The sequence below is a fragment of the Tursiops truncatus genome, chromosome 2 (assembly GCF_011762595.2).
Source record: "Tursiops truncatus isolate mTurTru1 chromosome 2, mTurTru1.mat.Y, whole genome shotgun sequence".
Classification (NCBI taxonomy): domain Eukaryota; kingdom Metazoa; phylum Chordata; class Mammalia; order Artiodactyla; family Delphinidae; genus Tursiops; species Tursiops truncatus.
In genome coordinates this window covers 170902790-170924414 of record NC_047035.1, presented here as the reverse complement: position 1 = coordinate 170924414, position 21625 = coordinate 170902790, and the positions used below count along the sequence as shown (strand labels likewise).

The window sequence follows — 21625 nt, the reverse complement described above, 5'->3', positions numbered from 1 at the left end:
TTAATTTCCCCCCAAGTTGCCATTTCTTTGTCTATAAAGCGATGTCAATTACTGACCTTAGGGATTGTTGGAGAGTCAAAGGAGGAAATGCTTTTTACAGGTAATTTGTCAACTGGTAAAGGCTGTACGTTTGTGCGTTTTTACCCTCACCATGTTGATGAGACTCATTTAGTGCTGATTCCGAGGTGTGTTTATAGTACCCAAATGAGGCGATAATCATTCTACTTGGAAAGTATTCTTATCTTTCTTCACTTGTGTCCTGCTTTGATGAAAAGTGGTGGTCATTGGTTCAGGTTTATTTTATTTATTGAATTTAATTTTATTTTTTTATACAGCAGGTTCTTATTAGTTATCTATTTTATACATATCAGTGTATACACGTCAATCCCAATCTCCCAATTCATCACACCCCCACCCCCGCCACTTTCCCGCCTTGGTGTCCGTACGTTTGTTCTCTACATCGTTGTCTATTTCTGCCCTGCAAACCGGTTCATCTGTACCGTTTTTCTAGGTTCCACATGGGTCAGGTTTAGATCAGATTGGACAAGTGGTGATGCACACTGTCAAGATGGAATTTGGGGAGGTTCTGCTATTAATGGTTCTCTCGATCTTGGAGGGCCATTGTTGTTTCTGTAGCAAATACTTGGAAAAATGAAGCAAATGCTTCATTTGCAAGAATTCCAAGTTTACTTCCTTCTTACATCTTTACTCCCTCTCTCCTCCCTCCCTCCCTCCCTCCCTCCCTCCCTCCCTTCCTTCCTTCTTAATTTCTTGGGCCAGTGTACAATCACTGACATGGCATGTATATCAGTGTTGACTTTTGGTAAAACTTTTTAAAAGAAATTAAATGACTCAAAAAATGCTTAAGGTTGTGCTATGATTACTGAGCAGGAATTACTTCTTAGATTTGATTTCTGTTGGTTGGATGACCTTCACCTTTTTTTTTTTCCCCCTCCTTCTTTTTAGGAAACTTGGATTTAACTGGTCAGAAGCAGATATTCAAAGCAGAGAACAACCCCTGGGTTACCCCCATTGCTGACCAATTCCAGCTTGGTGTGTCCCATGTTTTTGAATACATCCGCTCTGAGACGTACAAATAGTAAGTAGACTATGATTTTCTGAAATAGTTTGGTTTTACAGTTTTCGTAATTATGCCGTTTTTAAAAACCTATCGTGTGATCTTGTCATTGGCGGCACCGAGCTCAGAGCATTTTAAAATTTTATTAATAACCACATGTAATTGTCTCTGTTATTTATAGATTATTTTTAATTGATATTTTCAAAGGGAATTTATACCAATTTTGTTTAGAAATCTCTTAAGGTATTAAATTGGCTGACTATGCATGGCACTAAGGAGATTCACCAAATACACGAAGATCAGAACATACTTTTTTCTCCTTTGAATGTAAAGAATAACAAATGTTATGAACAAAATTGTTAAGTGGTTTATTTATAAAATCAGTAGGGAATACTAAGAAGACATCATCCTATTCTTCAGAAGCTTTTACTCTAGTGAGATAATAATCTCTCTAAAAGAAGAGATAAGGCAGAAGACAAGCAGGAGGAATCAGCTAGCTTAAGTCGTAGCATCAAAATCTCTCAAGTCCTCCCCTCTGGTCAAGGGCACCTGTGGGGACCCAACCTTAAAACCAAACTATTCCCACCTCTTTCTTCCTTAGTTTGTCCGGGTTGGAAGGAATTCTGCCACCCCCCACCTACTCTGTTGTTACTATTAATCTTCTGTCATTATTTCTCCCTCATCTACTCCCCAGCCCCAAATTGAAGTGAGCATTTCTCTCAATGCTTCAGTGACCCCTAACACCAAAATCCCGTCACCGCTAGTTTTAAGCAAATGCAAATGACTTGAAACAATTCGTAGTCAGGTTTAATCTGTTCCTGTGTCTGGTACCAACTTTTGAGAATTTAATATCCCAACTCTTAGAGAAGACCTAGGAGATCATTAAAAGTTACATTCAGTTTGGAGTCTCCCGTTTTTTGGTATCAGAAATACGCTCCCCCTACAAACTCAGCACGGCTCTCTCGGAATCTGTGTTGGGACAGCAGGTCAGACTTAACCGACGGGGCAGAGTCCTTGCCTCTGAATGGCCAGCTGTGGCTCTGGTAGCACATGTCCCCGTATGCCATGCTCCTGGTTACACATCTGGGACTCCTTATGGTATATTTCCATCTGACAGAATCACAGAGAAGATGAGCTGTGAAAGAAGAATGGTGTTCAGGGGAAATAGACTTAAATTGCCAAAATGATGGCGTATCGTCATATGCGAACGCAGCGTAAAGCACGGTTTAGATTTCTTCGAAGATGATACCTTAACTTTTTTTTTTGATACCTTAACATTTATCACATGTCATAAGACTTACCTTAAGAGTAAAATGAGAGATGTATAGGCTATGAACTACATAGATATGTGCAATTATTATAGATACATAGTTTTTTTAAAAAAGAATGAACATAGCTCAGCCTTGAAAATTTGTTTAATTATAAAAATGTGTGAAAATATAGTTGCAAATGAACCGTTTATTGTTCATTCGGTTTCTCTTAAATTGTTAATCGTTGCTCGCATTGGCTTTAGTTAAGGCTCTAATTTTTCGTTAGTAAATGGAGGCTTATGTAGGGCTTGGTTTGTAGGGTATGGTTTTAGAAAACCATTGTATAGGATACCTACAGAAAAATAAATAAGGTCCTGTTATTCTAGAATTGGGGGAAATACTCTGTTGTTTTTTCTGGTTAAGTTTTTTTAATTTACCATTCACGAATTTAGAATTTACAGAGAATTAGAATACATTGTGTATGAAAGTGCTTCTAATTGTAATTTCATTTGAAAAGATGACATTGTGAATGTGTGGATTTCGTATTACCTTTGAGTCATTAGGCTATTAATCACCACCATATGCTGTTACAAACTAGTTCCGTTTATTTGAACATCGTTGGGATTCTGGATGAGTGAGTGGTGTGTTGCATTGGTTGAGTTTATTGGTAAGTTATTTGAAAGGGAATCTGTGACATTTTAATCTGTGACATATTTGATGTATATATTCTTGTCTGTTTTATTAGCATCTTATATTTAAGGATCAGAGTAAGCGGCTTGCCTATTAGCTTATTTTTTATGTGTTTGTTTTCCTCGTGGAGAATTATCTTTTGTCCAGTTAAATCAACATTAGAAAGCTTAAACAAGCATGGGAGAGCCATTGTCCCCTGTCTAGGGGGACCAATCAGTACTCTGTTCTCTGCTTTTAGAAGAGTCTGTGTGAGCCTCTGCTGGGAGAATGCACTTGACATTAAACTCCTGGGGGCAGGGACCTCCTTAAAGTGAATTCCCTTAGAGTTTTCCCCTTCTCTCCTCCTTGGGAAAGAGAAGAATGTGAACCACTTCCTGTATCTCAGCTTTCTGCCCTCCTGTTCTCCCAGTGAAGTAGTTACCTTCATTCCTTGATCAAACATACCAGCCAGAAACATGGACTGTGAACTAAGTAAGACACTGCCTCAAGCTCTTCGCCTTTTAGAAAAGATACTTGTACAAAAATGCCACCAGTATGTTTCACTGACGTTTTAAATTTAAGGTCCTCTTTTACATGAATAGGTATATGTTAGTATATCCTCATGTAACTAGAACCCAACTTAATTCTTTCATTTTTTTAAGCAACCCCTTCATAATTAGAGGACTTTTAGTATCCTTCTCAACTCTCTGAATAAAACCCTCTAACTAGCAGATATTTGGCTACTTTTGTAAAGCTGTACATGTGAGGACTTGCAAGGAGGCAATTTATTCGTTACACCTGTATTTTTTTAAACGAGGCCAATGTCTCAATCAGTACCTTAGTCTTAGATCCTTTATTCTGAAACCTGTGGTTTCTAATCTTCACTTCCTTGTTTCTTTTTATATAAGTCACATACATCCCTAACAATGAAAAAATCCTTTTTTTAATATTGATCTTTAGCCTGTCATAAAAGCGTATTTTTAGTTAGTTAGTTTTTAGATATTTATTTATTTATTTATTTATTTTTGGCCGCGATGGGTCTTCGTTGCGGTGCGCGGGCTTCTCATTGCAGTGGCTTCTCTTGTTGTGGAGCACGGGCTCCAGGCGCACGGGCTTCAGTAGTTGTGGCACACAGGCTCAGTAGTTATGGCTCACGGGTTCTAGCGTGCAGGCCCAGTAGCTGTGGCACACGGGCCTAGTTGCTCCGCAGCATGTGGAATCTTCCCCGACCAGGGCTCGAACCCATGTCCCCTGCATTGGCAGGCCGACTCTTAACCACTGCGCCACCAGGGAAGCCCATAAAAGCATATTTTAAATTTTTATTCTGTTACTTAAAATACCAGTGAGTCTCCTTCCTCTTTTTTCTTTTTAACCAATCGACCCATTACCTAAATGAGAGCATTGAGAACTCACCAGCGCATTTTATATCCCTTCATGTCCATGGTTGAAGTTCAAGGTGACCTTCCTGTGCTAAGCACATCCTGAGAGGCCTTCCAAGTCCCGAGCAGCGACAGGCAGGAAAGATGGATGATCTGATTTCCAGACTCTAACGGACTCCAGGAGGAGACGTGGATGTTTGAAACAAAACAGGGAAGCCGGTGTTCAGGAAGAATTAAAATACTTGGCAGTGATTTAAGCTGATGAGGATGAAGCAGGAGGGGATGTGGGCAGGTGTGGCTGGGAGGATGCCAAGGTGCGATTCTTCAGGAGATTGTTCTTTTGAGTACATTCGGGGCATTCCTCACATCCTCATCGTTCCTCAGATGGAGGTTGCTCTTTGTTCATTTATGGTACTTTCAGCAAAGGGAACATATTGGCTGGTGTCGTCGCTTTGCCCGCTCATTGTCACTTATTCCCTCTGTTAAAATAATTTGCTCCGGGCTTCCCTGGTGGTGCAGTGGTTGAGAGTCCGCCTGCCGACGCAGGGGACACGGGTCGAGCCCTGGTCTGGGAAGATCCCACATGCCGCGGACAACTGGGCCCGTGAGCCATGGCCACTGAGCCTGCGCGTCTGGAGCCTGTGCTCCGCAACAAGAGACGCTGCGATAGTGAGAAGCCCGCGCACCGCGATGAACAGTGGCCCCTGCTCGCCGCAACCGGAGAAAGCCCTCGCACAGAAACGAAGAGCCCATGCAGCCAAAAATAAATAAGTAAATAAATTAATTTAAAGTAATAATAATAATAATAATTTGCTCCGTCTGGTGTTGAGGATCAAACCCTACAGGTGCGTTAGCGTTTTCGGGCTGTTGTTGAGTAACTTCTTCTAGGCAGAATTATGATGGGATAGTCACCGCTTGTTAAGTTTCCAGAAGGCAGATTTTTTTTTTTTTTGTCCCCGGGAGAAGTCGGATTGGATCAGGATCCTTGACAAGATGCTTTGTGAAAGGGAGTAACTCGCACTTTGCACATTTCCATCAAGGAAGGTGGATAGAAACCGCAAGCCATTTTAAAAACTGACACGTTAACTCTTAACAAAAGAAGAGGTTTGACAAATGTTAAGCTGAAAATGTGTCAGTTGAAAGCGACGTTTGGAAAACAGGCTTCCTCACGAAGGCTGCAATTTGTAAGGCATGGCAGCCCTAAAGCCTCATCTGCAGCCTGGCATGACTCAAAAGGGGCTCCCCCATCACTTCTCCTGTCTTGTGACTTTCTTTGCACACCAGAGAAAGGTGCCACGCTCACTTGCTTTTCCGTTTCGTGTTTTAGTCTTAAATGAAGATGTTCCTACTATTATTAATATTACTTAACAGAAACATTTTAACTAAGCAGTGTTGGGTGAGTGGTGAGCACTGATGGGAAAAATGCTAGCAATTTCTCCTGCCTGGAAGTCTAGCAAAATAAATCATCCTGTCGAGCTGGCTTGTGAGGAGGAATAAGTGCTTTGATTCTGCTGCATACGGTTTCTCAGGCTGTTTTACTCGTAGAATTAAAATGAAGTGATGTTTTCTTGTTTTCTGCAGTATGGGCAAACCTATTAGAGGCTGGAATGGGCATACATGGGCTTTATTAAATAACTACGATATCCCCTAGTGGCTGCTGACTCAGAAGATCCTTAAGTAACAGATATATCTGGTCTACCAAAAGGCTAAAGAATTTCCAACTTCATAAGTGATCCCATTTATTGAAGACAGCCCTTTGCAGAAGGAAATCCTGTCTAACGAAACTCCTTAAACCTTATCTTTCTGGTGAAGTATAACTGGATGCACAGAACGAGCATGGCTTTATAAATACTACAGAAGGCTGGAGGAGCCAGGTTCATGTGCCCGGACCTTGCTAGCAGTTAGTGAATTTTTTACATAGTGACAGCAGGTGGGCAAGATGACAGAGACTTTCCTCTTTCATTACTGTATCCGAAAATAGCTCCAGGTAAGCCAGAGAAACACAGTATTTCTTTATAGTAGACATGAAAAAGAAGAACCAATTTTTCCTAAAGCTTTCGACATAAAGATTGCTTTTATTTTTAAAAGTTGACTGTGTACTGTGCTCCTGCTAATTTATATTTTCCTTATAGATGCTACATGTGTATATTACGCTTCTTTCTTTAAGTTAATAAATGTATTCTCACGTTTCCTCCATAATACAAAATATGATTCACACTTTTGACATCTCTGCACCTGTTTGCATACACATGTGTTGCATTTAACGAACCTTGCTATGAAATATCAAAGAGAAAAGGGAAACCCATAAAATATGTGGTATATCAGCTAGTATTGTGTCATACCCCTCATTTCATGTTCACTTTAAATGATAAAACTTACATAGCATTCCTTTTTCTTCAGATAGTATGTTACCAGCGTAAGGGGTTGACGAATGTTAATTCCACTGAATAGATGTAAGTCACGATGGGACATAATAACAGCGTTGATCTTTGACTTGGTCCTCATCTGTTTTCTTTGTGTGGCCAGGAGACATTAATTGCCCTGGTAAATTAATCCTTCCCCTCTTAAGGGAACAAGAGGAAGGCAGACTGTTTGAGGAAGAGTGCATAACAGTTCTCTCTTCCAAATTTTTTGGTAGATTGCTTAATGTAATTTACAGTTAAAAGGAGTTTTTCTTTTCCGCTTTTTACTTGCTTAGCACTATTTATTCAGCTGGACTTCAGAGGTCATCAGTATTTTTCCTTTTTCTTAGTGCATGTTCATCCTTTCGTCAATACGTGGAGTTTTTACATGCCTTTTAAAGCTTTACTTTCCTATAATTTGTTAGCCCATTCAAAACAGTTCAGTTTTTTAAGTGGGCGGTGCTTCCCATTTGACATTTCCAGTGTACCTGGAGTCCGGGAGGGTGGCAGTAGGGAACTTGCACCCCCTAAACCTATAAAGGTCAAAGGTAAACTCTGTCAGGGATTGAAAACCAGCTTCAGGAGGCTAAGCTGGGATTCCTGAAGGCCTCTAGGAAACCCCATCTTACGCGTATTCTGGAATGTCTTTCACTCTGACGTGCCTTAGATGCAAATGCAGACTTGGGAAAGGCTACCTCACATAGGCACATTCATTCTCTGGTCCTCCAGTGCGGTCACGCCTCAGCCACGCTGTGCTGGGTGAGCTCTGTGAGATCAGGTTTGACCAGTGAGCTGGAACTCTGTCAGTCTTTCTGCATTTTATTCCATGACTAGGGCAGGTATCATTAAAGAGTTGCGAATAGGGCTTCCCTGGTGGCCCAGTGGTTAAAAATCCACCTGCCAATGCAGGGGACACAGGTTCGAGCCCTGGTCCGGGAAGATCCCACATGCCACGGAGCAGCTAAGCCCGTGTGCCACAACTACTGAGCCTGTGCTCTAGAGCCTGCAAGCCACAACTGCTGAGCCTACGTGCCGCAACTGCTGAAGCCCGCGCACCTAGAGCCCGTGCTCCGCAACAAGAGAAGCCACCGCAGTGAGAAGCCTGCACACCTCAACGAAGAGTAGCCCCTGCTCACCGCAACTAGAGAAAGCCTGCGTGCAGTGACGAAGACCCAAGACAGCCAAAAATAAATAAATGAATAAATAAATTTATTTAAAAATAAAAGTAGGCCTTGTACTAAACTAAAGAGTTGCAAATAAATTTAGATGGGCAAATGGGAAAGATCACAGCTGCGCCGTCAAAGGGAGAAGAGTGTTGTTTACTCTGAACCTCTCCCTACAAGAGGTTTGTACATGTGATTTTAAAGAGCAAGACAGTCATGTCTCTCTTCCCCCCGCTGTTTATCTCCTCTTTCCTTGTATGTCGACTCTGAAGCGTGCATTCAGCCTGTGTTGTACATCATGTAATGCACGATGCATTACAGTATCCATTTAAGGTAGATGGAATATAGATAATTGGTCCCTCTTGACAGAAGGAAAACAGACGTAGTCTAGACTCCATCTACACTCCGGAAAAGAAATGTGTCAGGTTACTTCCTCTTCCGAAAGAGCTATTTTGAGTTCCATTTTTAGCTGATACTCACTTGAAATAATCATATCGAACTGTTGAATATTGACCTACTCAAAGACATGGTCCGCCCTACATATTGATAACCTTTGTTAACTCCCAGCAGTGTTCAAGTTCAATGCTGGATGCTTTCTGTCCAGCTAAGATGAGTTATTGCCTGCCTCTGCTGTTTCTATTTGAGAGAGAAATTAGTAAGTGGTACTTTATAATCAAACGAAAGTGTCTGGTTTCTGTTCTCTACACGGTAATATCTTGTTTTATTACGTGCTGTCATTTTATTGAGCTCTGGTCTCGTGTTCTGGTCAGGCATTGTTGGAGGTTTTGTTTTTTGTTTTTTGTAATTTTTGGCAATAAAAGGTTCTCCTATAATGTCTTAGAATGCATTTAGAATGTGTTTAGAAGGCATAATCTTATGAAGAGCATTTTAGTCAACTTTATTAGATAGAAAGGGTAAATGTGAGTTTTGTGTCCACTGGCCTTTATTGATGCCCAATTTGTTCGTCAACCGTTAAGGAAATAACTCTCCAGATTTTGTTCCGTTGTGTTTGTGTATCATCTCATATGTATTTTTTAAGACGCACGTTGTAAAAAGTTTGGGGTCAAGAAAATACTGTTTTCCACTATCATAGTTAATTTTTAAATAGTCTCATTTGGAACCCATACAGTTTTATCACCTTCACAATGTGCATACTTTTTTTTCTCCATCCAATTAGTGTTTGTTTAGAAAATAAATAAATTATTATTGAGGTTTTGGTTACTTTACTTAGCAAGGTTACTAAATAAACGCCCTGCTTTTTTTTTTTCCCTTGCTGCTACCTAATTTAGGTTTTTTAAGCCACCCCGCAGAAATTTATTATCTGACAGTTCTAGAACTCCAAGATCAAGGTGTGAGAGAGGTTGGTTTTTTCCGAGGGCTGTCAGGGAAGCATCTCTTCCAGGACTTTCTCCGTGGATTACAGATGGCCGTCTTCTCCCTGTGTCTTTACATTATCATCCCTGGAAATGTCTGTTTCTGTGACCAAATTGCCCCTTTCTATAAGGACACCAGTCATATTGGATTAGGGCCCACCCTGATGACCTCACTTTAATTTGATTACCCCACTAAGACCCTACTACCTTTCAGATACGGTCACATTCTGAGTTACCAAGGGTGAGAACTTCAACATGAATTTTTTGAGGGAAAATTCAGCCCCTAACACTATTGTTACCCCAGTGCACTCAGATCACCCTGTCTTTCCTCTCTTCTCCCATAGCCTCCCGCAACCTGGGGGGCAAATTCTGTTTATTCGTAAATGTGTTGAAATTACTCTGGAAGGTTTAATCCACCTCTCCGCAGCCCCTCCACCATGTCTTTCTTACGCGTTTAGCTTTCAGACTTAAAGGTTCCTTCAAAAAGTGCACATTCACCATTGTTCCGTTTTAGGGACACAAAGGTTAGGCTCTTTTCTCGGCAGATGGGTCAGTGTTTTTAATTTCTAATCATCCCTTAAGAGTGGACTATGTTAAAACAGAAGCTGGTTAGAATTGGAAGATCCCCTGGGAGTGAAAGACACCTTGCAAAATCTCCTGCTTTGTAGTCAGCTAGAGAATTGAAGAAGGGAGAGTTCCATAGAGCACCCACCATTGGACCCGTCGTGTTTCTTTCACAAGAGTCTTATGGCCGGAAGATGCAGCATGGGGGACCTTTGTGCCACCTGGCAGCTTCTTGCACTGGGACCCCCACTAGTAGGTGTGGAATCTTCCGTCTCTGACTTTGTGGGCCTACATCGTAGCTCTCCATGTTTTGCCCTGTAAGGTGTGGAGTCAGGAATTTCCCGTTCCATCTTGGGGTTCCAGTCACCACATCTGGAGCCCTTAGGACTTTTCTTCCATTTTCCAAGCTTGTCTCAGGAGACCTCTGGAGTCTTACTGGGTGAGACGGAGACTACCAAGAACGGGGCACTGAAGTCTCTTCTCGTGTAACTAAAGCTGGTTTGCTTCCCCAGCGTGCAGACAGACATCAGAGATGGAGAGTGGTTTCACACGACGCACCGTGGCGTAGAGACTCGGTCGTGGGCTCTGCTGGGAGCCGTGAGGAACGGGGAAAACAAAGTCTGTCCTTAGAGCGCCGGCCTTAGAGGTGGTTCCCAGCCCCAGTTCTCTCAATGGCAAAGGACCTCATCATGCTTACTCTCAGCTTCCCCATCTTAAAAGCAAGAGGTTCAAACTAGGTCATCTCTAAGGGTCGTCTCAGCACCGATTTCTAATCCTGAATCCTCTGTTTTTCTGGGAAACATGTTTTTTTGTTTTGTTTTTTTTCCCATGGAAAACCCCTCTTGTTTATTTGATGAAACAAAAATAAAATAAGCTGCATAGGAACAATTTTAAAGTCCAAAGAGACACCAGCTTTGTTTTAAGGCTGCAGTAGCTGACACAGCATCTCCTTGCTACCTTCTCCAGCCTTCTCTGTGGACCAGAGTGATACATTCAGAAGCCTGTTAGCTAACACAGGAGTTTTTGAACACTTTTCCACTGGTCCTTCACCCGCTCATTGCCTGTCATGCCTGAGGCCTGCAGTATCATTTAAGATTGAAAAGTAAAAGTCTAGAGGGCAGGAGAAAAAAAAAATCCACCCCAAACAAAAACCTACCTTAAAGGTTTGGGGGAAAAACCTTTGTTTCTCTGGGAAACATGTTTTATTGTCTATACCAATTCATTATTTTTTTCAGATTTAGTTTAGTTCTTGAATTTGCCCCCCACGTGGATTTCCCTCATTGATTTTTTTTTGTAAAGGCCACAGAAGATGATGATGGCCCTGAATATAAATGGTTACAGGAAAATAGATACAAGATAAAATTACGAGATCCACCTTTTTATTCTATATTTTATGGAATACCTAATATATATTTGGCAGTAACTTATTCGTACACATGAATTCCTGACACTTTCGATCCTTCAGACTTATTAATCAGTGTAGCCAGCACCAGAGCAATTTTATGAGACCTACCAGTCATCAAAAATTTATTATCAGATAAATCACAGAAACAACGAGCATCTTAATAGGGTAGAGAAAGTGGCATGTAAAGGATCGTTTAAGACTGTGCTTTTTGTTGCTTGTGTGTTAATATTTACAGCCAGTATCTGCGAGCTTACTCATAATTTCATGCAAAGACCCAGCAGGGTGATACTTATCTTCTGAGGTAAAACCTTTTTTCTTTGTTTTGCTCCAGTAGAATACTGTGTTTGGTCTAACTGTAAGACAGAACACTCAAGGTACGGAAGGTAGGAAAATCATGTTCCAATGCTAAGCTCATAGCATTTCTTTTAAAACGGTGTCTATGTTTTCTTCCGAATTTCATCACAGCTGTCATCCAGAGTTAAGACTTATCAAGCCTCAGTCCTTTCCTTTGGGACAAAATGGCTAAACTTGAACTCTGAAATGGCATGCGGAAATAGCAGTAGACAATTGCCTTGCTTGGGGATGGGCTCCGTGTGCACCCACCTGGCAACTGTGAGGCACAGGCTGTGTCTACTGTGTTCCTGGCAGTGTCTTTGAAGATATAATGATTCTGATGATATAATAAAAGACTTGGGTCTTCGTCGCGTAAGATGAGCTGCTTGGAGGGGAGTTTTTCTGTCCCTCTAGCCCTGTCCTGAGTGTCCCAGAATCTCACTGTGCTCTGGGACAGGAGGATCATGGCAGTGACCCAGATCAGAGCTGAGCTGACACTGGGGAGCCCTGGAAGAGATCCACTGGGAACGAACCCAGAACTACAAGGCCGGGTTACTTCCCATTAAAGATACAGCCTGCTTCCTACCTCAGCTCTCCATAAGTGTGGTTTTCTCTGCCTGGAATGTTCTGTCCTTGTATTGACATACTGAATGCCCAATTATTCTTCAAGTATCATGTTCAGTATTGCTTCCTCAGAGACCTTTTTGCCAAGTGTTTCCCTACTGCCCATTTACCCTAGGTCCCTTTTACTGTCTTCCTTCTGAGTCTTTTACCTTAGCAGCAATTTTAATAGTAGTAGTAGTAATGATAATAACAACAACAACAATAATAATAAGCAATGACTGTTTACCACGTGACAGGTATTATGCTAAGCTCATTATATATGCTATTCAGCATTTTATAACTCAGTATTTATTTCAGTGAATATCTCGTAGATTTGGGGGGAGGGGATAAAAGTGCATGTTTTCTCTCCTTTTAAGAGACTAATCTTTTGGGAAGCAATACTGAAGATCCCCTCATTTCTGAGCTATGCACACGGCACCCTCAGTGTCCTGTATGAATGAGCCGTCATCTCATGCAGAGGAGCCTCCGACAGGTTGCCCTGATTTCTGAAAGAAAAAACCATTCTGGAGTCCAGAAGAAACCGTGCTGTCGTTCTCAGCTTCTGCTGGTACAGGGTAAACAAGACTGGAGACATTAAAATGCATCCTCAGCCTGTAATATTAAGGCAAGATTCTTTCTTCGTTTGTGTTGATCTCTCTCTTTTTTTTTTTATAAATTTATTTATTTAGTTAGTTATTTTTGGCTGCATTGGGTTTTCATTGCTGCGCACGAACTTCCTCTAGTTGCGGCGAGCGGGGGCTACCCTTCGTTGCGGTGCGCGGGCTTCTCGTTGTGGTGGCTTCTCTTGTTGCGGAGCACGGGTTCTAGGCGCGCGGGCTTCAGTAGTTGTGGCACGTGGGCTCTAGAGCACAGGCTCAGTAGTTGTGGTTCACGGACTTAGTTGCTCCACGGCATGTGGGATCTTTTGCCCACACGTCTCTCATGTTGGAAATGAAACAGTTCCTTAACTTCACAGATAAAGGAATTATGTTTGAAAAGGAGACCTTCCTCTCTATGAATCCATGGGTCTGTGCCTTCTCTTTGTCCATCAAGGGAGTGTTTTCACGGGGCGTGTGGAGTATGTGATTGTGTTTGTGAACGTCTGGAATGTAGCTGAGGAGGACAGAGTAAACCGGTACATGTGGTTATTCTGAGGGGGGGAAAGCAAGGAGGGAGGGTACGTTCTTTTCATTTTTCACCCTTTGGTATGTATCAAATGTTCCATTTTGTACATGTATTCACTGTTGAATAGGTTATTTAAAAAAATTTAACCTATAGGAAAAAAAAGGGACTTCCTGGCGGTCCAGTGGTTAAGACTCTGTGCTTCCACTGCAGGGGGCGTGGGTTCCATCCCTGGTCGGGGAGCTAGGATCCCACACACAACAACAACAAAGTTAACTAGAGAGCCCGTGAAGTTAAGGATGAAGCCACAAAGCACGTAGCTGTGTAATTGGTTTTGTCTACTGTACGTCCCCTTTCCACTTGTTTATTTAGATTAAGTGGAATCATCCCTTCTGATCAGTCTCTCTCTAACCAGGTACCCTCAAAACCTTCAAGGTGACATCACCTCTCAAAATGTGTCCTGAGTCTTGGAAAGGGACTCTCTAAATGTGAGCTCGAGAGAAGGGGTCTCACTCCACACAACCACCCTTCCTCTTCCTGGCTGAAGCACTGTGAAATCGTGCCTTGTGTATAACTCCTCTTGGATGATGTCAGCCTGTCCTGCACCCTCGGAAGGATCGGTAACAGTCCAGCCTTCCTGCAGAACCCAACAGGACATGGGGAAAGGGGGTCATTCGCAAAGACGTAGCAAAAGAGAAAGAGGAAAATAAACAAGACGTACTTCTTCATTGAGTTTCTTTAGGTAGGAGCATTTTCCCACCTAAGGTTTTAAGTGATTGAAAGGTAAGCTTTTCTATATTTTTGAGATCTTGAGGGCTTGACATATGGAAGAATGGATGTTGGAAGAACTGATTATGTTAGAGGAAGAGACTGGGCCTCAGGTTTCCATAATATATGAAACATGGGCTTTTTGTTTTAATTCTTCTCTCTTGTTTAATGCTTTTGGCTGTAAGCAAAGATGACGTGTGTGTTTCAGACTATTTACGTGAGATCAGGAGCATTTTTAATCTGTTCTCATGCATTCTCAATAGAAACTGTGTGAGTGGTGATCTTTTAATAGAATGTCTTGCAACTAGCAAATTTGTTTTGGTACTAAATTCCAGATAATTCCTAAGGAATGTAAATCTTGTCACTAAAAGTTTTTGTTTTAGAAATACTTAACACCTCTCAGATTTTGTTGTTCCGGGAGCCACTGCTTTGGGAAGATCCCTGCTGTTCTCCTTACTTGCTGCAAGTAATAAATCCTTCCTTCTCCTGTTCTTTGGTGTGGTTCTGTCTTTTGACACCCACAAAGAGGCAACCCCCCCCCAAAAAAAGAAAAATACTTAAAATCTCGAAACTACATAATTTTAAGTTTTCTGAGGCCAGACTCTGCTTCATCTTCACAAGTGTAATCAACAAGACAGGGCAACAAGAAAGGTACTGGTCATCAAGCAGATTGAGTAAAAAGATTCTTTTCAAATTTTATAGTGGAACATGGTGAGAAAAGAAATGATGGCATGTGGGGAAGATGCTCCTTCAAGAATGTATCATACAAGATGAGTTTTGGCTTTACTGTGGTTGAAATACTAAGAATCTTGCCAGCTTTTTCTAGAAAAATTCAGATGCATGATAGAGTCAGATACTTTCAGTATCCCTCATTTTTCTTACACGCACGCACTAACATCCAGGTGGAGCAGTGAGTAGTGACAGAAGTCATCTCAGTTGCACCAAGGAGAGAGAATTGACATTCATTGACTTCCTGCCGTGTTCCAGGACCTGGTGGGTTCCTTGCAGGCTTCATCTCCCGTGATCTCATGATCCCATGAGATGTAGGTGTTCGCCTTGCTTTCAGATGAGAGAATGAAGAGCCTCAGGTTAGGTAAAATGACCAATAGTTTACCTGAGTCATAGAGCTAGAAATGAAACTCCATTGACCTGTACACACGGCTATATTTACAATAGATAACCAACAAGGACCTACTGTATAGCACAGGGAACTCTGCTCAATATACTGTAATAACCTAAATGTAAAAAAAGAATTTGAAAAGAAAAGATACATGTATATGTATAACTGGATCCCTTGGCTGTACACCCGAAACTAGCACAACATTGTTCATCAGCAATGCTCCAATATAAAATAAAAATTAAAGAAAAATAAGAAGAACACTGTCTTATATTCACCTTGTTGCTCTTGGGTAGCATCAAGGAAGAAGGTGAGGAAATGCTGAGTTTATGCTGAAGTTCTCAAAGGGAAGTCAGTGCATGAGGCTTAAGGGTATGTTCGCAGTCATTCAACCTCTCTGGTTCTTGAATCAAATCAGCCTCCTGTAAAACCATGTCCCCATCCCGTTATCCCCTTCGAGGTCCTGAAGTGGTGTCTCTCTTTGCCAGCTATTCAGTCCCTGAAAGCCAGCCTTCCTGAATCAACTCTGATTCTGAGTTCGTCCCCTTATGTGGGTGATTCCAGAATGACATACAAATGTGCGTTCCTGCCAGCCACCCTTCTGGTTGCGTGGGTGTGTGTTCATCCGCTGAAGGCTGTACATTTATGTTGTTTTGCATTTGGTCTTCAGTTAGTGCGTCTTCAAGGCTGTGACCTCTCTCAACCATACTTTATACTATTTATCTCTTTGGGCATCTTATGGACTCTGGGCCTTTCTCAGCTCATCTTGTACCAGTGACTGAGATCGGATTGGTGGTACAATCCCTCCCAAGCTTTCTGCGTCCTCTCTTCGTGTCTTTGTTTCTTACTAGGTTTGGTCCAGTCCCAGGTTTTAATTTCTTTGCCCCAGCAAAGAATTGAGTCTTCTCCACGGAGTCCTGGTTCCTTTAAGTGGAAAATAGCATTGGAGTCCAAAATCTGAGGCCCAGCAATTCATGTTTTCCAAATAAGCACCAAAGGTAAGGTAGGGTGGCATGAGGTCTGACAGCCACTATAGCGACGAAGCAGAACCATTACCTGGATTCAAAGAGCCAGGTAGTTGTTTCCCATTTACCTGTTTCACTGTTTGTTTTGCCGAGCTGTACATACAAAATCATTCATGTGTTTATGTGGCTAGTGATCCCACATTTGTGTGTCCTCGACTCAAGTGTTTGGAATTAACTGCTAAGTGTGTAAGTTCAGGAAATCTTGTCAGCGTCCCTAGAGCACTTGAAAAGAAAAAAAAAAAATCACCACCTCTTTCCAGGTTTTGTACTGAAGAAACCAAGTGTGTGGGCCACTCAGTAATATGAAGATGTAGATCACCTGATATCTAGATAGAATCTCATTCGATTAAGAGGCAATAACAGCGAAGTAGGGAAAACATACCAATACAGGCCCAACTCAGAGATATTGCAGGTTCAGTTCCAGACCACTGCAATAAAGCAAATATCCCAATAAAGTGAGTCACGAATTTTTGGTTTCCTAGTGTACATAGAAGTTATGTTTACACTCTACTGTAGTCTGTTAAGTGTGCAATAGCATTGTTGCTGTTGCTAGAGAATTAATGTACATACCTTAATTAAAAAATACGCTACTGCTCAAAAATGCTAACCATCACCTGAGCCTTCAGCGAGTTGTAGTAACACCCGAGATCGCTGATCACAGATCCCCGTAAGAAATATGATAATGATGGAAAAGCTTGAAATAGTGTGAGAATTAGCAAAGTGTGACCCAGAGACATGAAACGAGCAAATGCTGTTGGGAAAATGGTACCAATAGACTTGCTCGATGCAGGGCTGCCGCAGACCTTCCATTTGTAAAAAGTGCATATGTGAAGGGCAGTAAAGCAAAGCGCAATAAAACGACGTCTCCCTGGGCAGCCTTTTGATGTTTCGTCCGTTCCCTCTTTATTTTCTTAGGCACTGACATTTGTCTTTTAACACGAATAGCTCTACCCTTATATGCAGTTTCTCAGTGGCCTTCGGCTTGCCCCTTCGTGTCATTTAAGTTCAGCACACTGTCAGTGAAGCACTTTCCATACCACTCTACCTAAAACAAGCCTCACCTCCCTCCCTGCCCCTAACTTTATTTGATCTGCCTCCTTCTAGAATGGAGGTCCCCCCCAAGAGCAGGGACTGTGTTGAGAGCACCTCTGTGTCCCCAGGAGCCTCAGACAGTGGCTGGCACCTGGTCAGCCCTGAAAACACGGGGTGACTGGGAGTTGCTCTTCTTTCAGCTGTACATCTTAGCCTGCGGTTCAGACACTTATGCTGGAGGGGATTTTCTTTAAACCGTGTGTCGCACGTCCGTTACGCATTTTCCGTCTTTCCCTTTTCTTCTTGCGTCTGCGGTGCTTTGATTTCATGATATTATTAGAGCCTCTTCCATCACCAAAGAAGTTTCTGTGATGTTGCCAAGGCTGCAGCCTTCCCCAGCCAGCTCTTTCCCACCCCACTAGCAGCTCTTTTTAGTTAGGCTGTGAAAGGAACTCCACACATGGAAGTTTAGGAGGTCATAGGGGAAAAAATACCGAAGCTGCAAGCTGGTATTTGCCCTGGACTTAGCCCATCAGCCTGGTTTTGGTGTTGGTTTTGCCATCAGCCAGGCCTCCATCCTCGGACACCTCTGTGTGTAGGACCTGGATACTGACTGCTTTACCTTAGGATGCAGGTGTGGCTTTGTCCTCCATCAGGATGGTGTGACTATAGAAGGTGACTTGGCAGACTTTGAACTCTAGTAATTACTTAAAAATAAACAGCCAGGGGGAGGGGAGAGGATAGGAAGCAGCTCCTCTGCCCAGCCTTCAAAATATGTTTTGTTGACAAGTCAGAAAAACAATTCAGAACCTGGTCTCTGAACCTAAAACCCTTGATGTGAAAGGCCAGAAGGAATCCCTCTGACATCACTCAGACGTGAGGAACCAGAGGACTCCTGATCAGCTGCGCTGAGAAGGAACCCTCACCTGTAGCAGGTTGTGTGTCATTACTTATCTCCCCGCCTGTGGCATTTTGAGGTGCAGTTGGACCTGTTGGGCTCAGGAGACACCCAACACAGGTGAGGAGGACTGATGTGGAGAAGTGGGGTGTGCGTGAGGAAATACCGGCCCCCATCTACACACAGGAGGACCCCGTGTGGTCAGTACACCACTTCCAAATGTGAAATTAAATTTTCTCACAGGTTGTATTAATGTTCTCTATTTCTAACAAAGTCCTCCTAGTGAAGTGTTCATTGTTAACTAAGTGTTAATGACAAAAGATGACATTTTAAGTATTTTTCCTAAGATGTGGAAATCGTGAGGATTAGTGTTTTTTTTTTAAATTTATTTTTGGCTGCATTGGGTCTTCGTTGCTGCGTGCGGGCTTTCTCTAGTTGTGGCGAGCAGGGGCTACTCTTCGTTGCGGTGTGCGCGCTTCTCATTGCGGTGGCTTCTCTTGCTGTGGAGCACAGGCTCTCGGCACGCGGGCTTCAGTAGTTGTGGCTCGCGGGCTCTAGAGCCCAGGCTCAGCAGTTGTGACGCACGGACTTAGTTGCTCTGTGGCATGTGGGATCTTCCCAGACCAAGGCTCGAACCCGTGTCTCCTGCATTGTCAGGTGGATTCTTAACCACTGCGCCACCAGGGAAGCCCGTGGGGATTAGTTTTAATTATGTGCAGAGAGAGAGAGGGAGAGAGGGAGGGAGAATGATTGCTGCTCTGTTTACATGATGCCAAAATTTCTGCTTCTGAAAATCAGCCTAGCCTCCTCCTTTACAAAAGAGACCAGAGGGTGCAGGGGTGGTCAGGCCATAGCTAGTGTCGTCCAGCTTCTGGTCTCAGAGCCTTGCCGGGTCCTGGAGGGCATGCTTGTGCCGGCAGAACTTGAAAACTCAGGAGAGGCATATCTCTGGGGTCAGAGGGCTTCTGAAAACCCTCAAAGGAAAAGTAAATCAATTGTGAAATGCCCCAGGGAGTTTACCTGGGAGTGAGCACAGCCCGAGTGGGGCTTAGCCACCTAACATCAAGCAGGAGGGTAAACTAGCTCCAGGAGACACGTGGGATTCCCCTCCACAGTGTGGACCTGTAGGTGTGGGAACCGGCTCTGGACACAGGCTGCCTGGGTTCGAATCCCACTCTTCCCTTTTGCTAGTTTCGTGGCATTGAGTCAGATTTTTCTTTTTAATTTAACATCTTTATTGAAGATCAGTTGCTATACAGTAAACTAAATATTTAAAATACACAGTTTGATACATTTTTTGACATGTGTGTACTTGTAAAATAGTCACCATGATCAAGATCGTGAACCCGAAGTTTTCTTGTGTTCCTGTGTAAACCGTATCCCTCCCTCCTGCCCCTCTCCACCTTTCCCCCAATCCCCAGCTTCTAGCTGTACATTTGTTTGCATTTTGTAGCGCATTAACATATAGTGTGTACTCTTTTTTAGAAGAAAGCATCAAACTCCTTTCATTCAGCGTAATTACCTTGAGTATCCTGGTTGTTGCGTGTATCAGCGATTCATTTCTTTTATTTCTGAGTAGGAATCCATTGAGTGGATATGCCACAATTCGTTTCTCAAGTGGACTGTTGATGGACATGGGGGTTGTTTCCAGTTTGGGGTTACTAAAAATAAAGTTTCCATCAGCTTTTGTGTACAGGTCTTTGACGGGACATGTTCTATCACTGTAGATCCCTAGGAGTGGAATGGGTGGACCATATGGTAGGTGTAGACTTACTTTCTTCAGTTCCTGCCAAACCGTTTTCAGCGTGGCGGCATCATTTTATATACCAGCCAGCAGTGTCTGAGAGTTCCAGCTCTTTCACATCCTTGTCAGCACTTGATATGGTCAGTTTTTTCAATTTTATTTTTTCTAGTAGGTTCTCTGTATGCTTTTAAATTGCATTTATCTGATGAATAATGATGTTGAGCTTTTGCGATTCCTGTATCTTACGTAGTGAAATTTTTGTTCAAATCTATCCATTTTCGTAAATGGAATAGTTTTTCTTATTATTGTTTTGAGGTTCTCTGTATGTTCTAGATATAAATCCTTTACCAGATGTATGCTTAGCAAAGCTTTTCTCCCTTTCTGTGGTCTGTCTTTTCATTCTCCTGGCAGTGTCTTTTGAAGAATAAAGCTGTTAAATTTTGTTGAGTTCAGTTTATTGATTTGTTCTTTTATGGATTGTACTTTTGGTGTCACAGCTGAGTATGCTTTGCCTCATGCTCATTCACAAGATTTTCTCCTTTTCTTCAGTCCAAACTTTATAATTTTAGGTTTTACATTTAGGTCTACAATGTGTTTTTTTTCTTTTTTTTTTTTTCCCGTACGTGGGCCTCTCACTGTTGCGGCCTCTCCCGTTGCGGAGCACAGGCTCCGGACGCGCAGGCTCAGCGGCCATGGCTCACGGGCCCAGCCGCTCCGCGGCATGTGGGATCTTCCCGGACCGGGGCACGAACCCGTGTCCCCTGCATCGGCAGGCGGACTCTCAACCACTGAGCCACCAGGGAAGCCCTACAATGTGTTTTGAGCTAATCTTTGTATATGGTATGAGGTGTGGATCAAAGTTCATATGTTTGCGTATGCATACCCAGTTGTTTCTGTACAATGTTGGCTGACTGTGTTGTTTAAGTCTTTTATATCCTTACTGATCTTTCTGTCTAATTGTTCTATCAGTTGTTGAGACAGGAGTATTGAAATCTTAGACTGTAATTACGGTTTTGTTTATTTCTCTTCAATTCTGTTAGTTTTTACTTCATATATCTTGAAGCTCTGTAACGAGATTTATAAATGTTTGAGTTGTTTCTGTCCTCTTGATGGATTGACCCTTTTCTCATTATGTAATGAATTTCTTTAACTCTAGTTATATTCTTTGGCCAGAAATCCACTTAGTCAGATATCATTATAGCCACCTCATCTTTATTTTGAGTAGTGTTAGAATAGTATATAATTTGACATTCTTTTCCTTTTAACCTGTTTCTATCTCTATATTTAAAGTGAAGTTCTTGTAGACAGCATATAGTTCTTGCTTTTTCATCTCCTTTGACAGTCCTTGTCTTTTAATTCAGGTATTTTGACCAATTAGACTTAATGTGATTAGTTATATAGGTAAGTTTGAAACACTTCCCTTTTTTTTTTCCTATTTGTTTCATTCCCCACACCCCACTTCTTTTGTGTCTTTTGAACTGTGTATATTTTACATTATTTTATCTCCTTTGTTGGCTTATTAGCTATAATCTTTTTTGGTTTTTTTGGCTGTGTTGGGTCATCACTGCTGCGTGCAGGCTTTCTCTAGTTGCGGTGAGTGGGGGCTACTCTCGGTTGTGGTGCGCAGGCTTCTCATTGTGGTGGCTTCTCTTGTTGGGAGCACAGGCTTTAGGCATGCAGGCTCAGTAGTTGTAGCTCAC

General features: G+C 42.3%; 1 protein-coding gene across 8 annotated transcripts in view; it reads left to right on the top strand.

The window, feature by feature from the left end:
• Positions 1-21625, top strand: part of RSU1 (Ras suppressor protein 1) — a 363740-nt gene that overhangs the window by 111142 nt on the left and 230973 nt on the right. For 7 of the 8 annotated variants that reach the window (XR_004525414.2, XR_004525413.2, XR_004525412.2 and 4 more), the window contains one exon: positions 967-1099. Coding sequence is in view for 5 of the 8 variants with exons in the window: in XM_019933503.3 (XP_019789062.1) it covers positions 967-1099 (133 nt within the window). In the remaining 3 variants the exon portion in view is untranslated. Of the gene's footprint in view, positions 1-966; positions 1100-13756; positions 14601-21625 lie in introns of those variants that run through there. The other variant, XM_033852483.2, reaches the window with a different exon arrangement.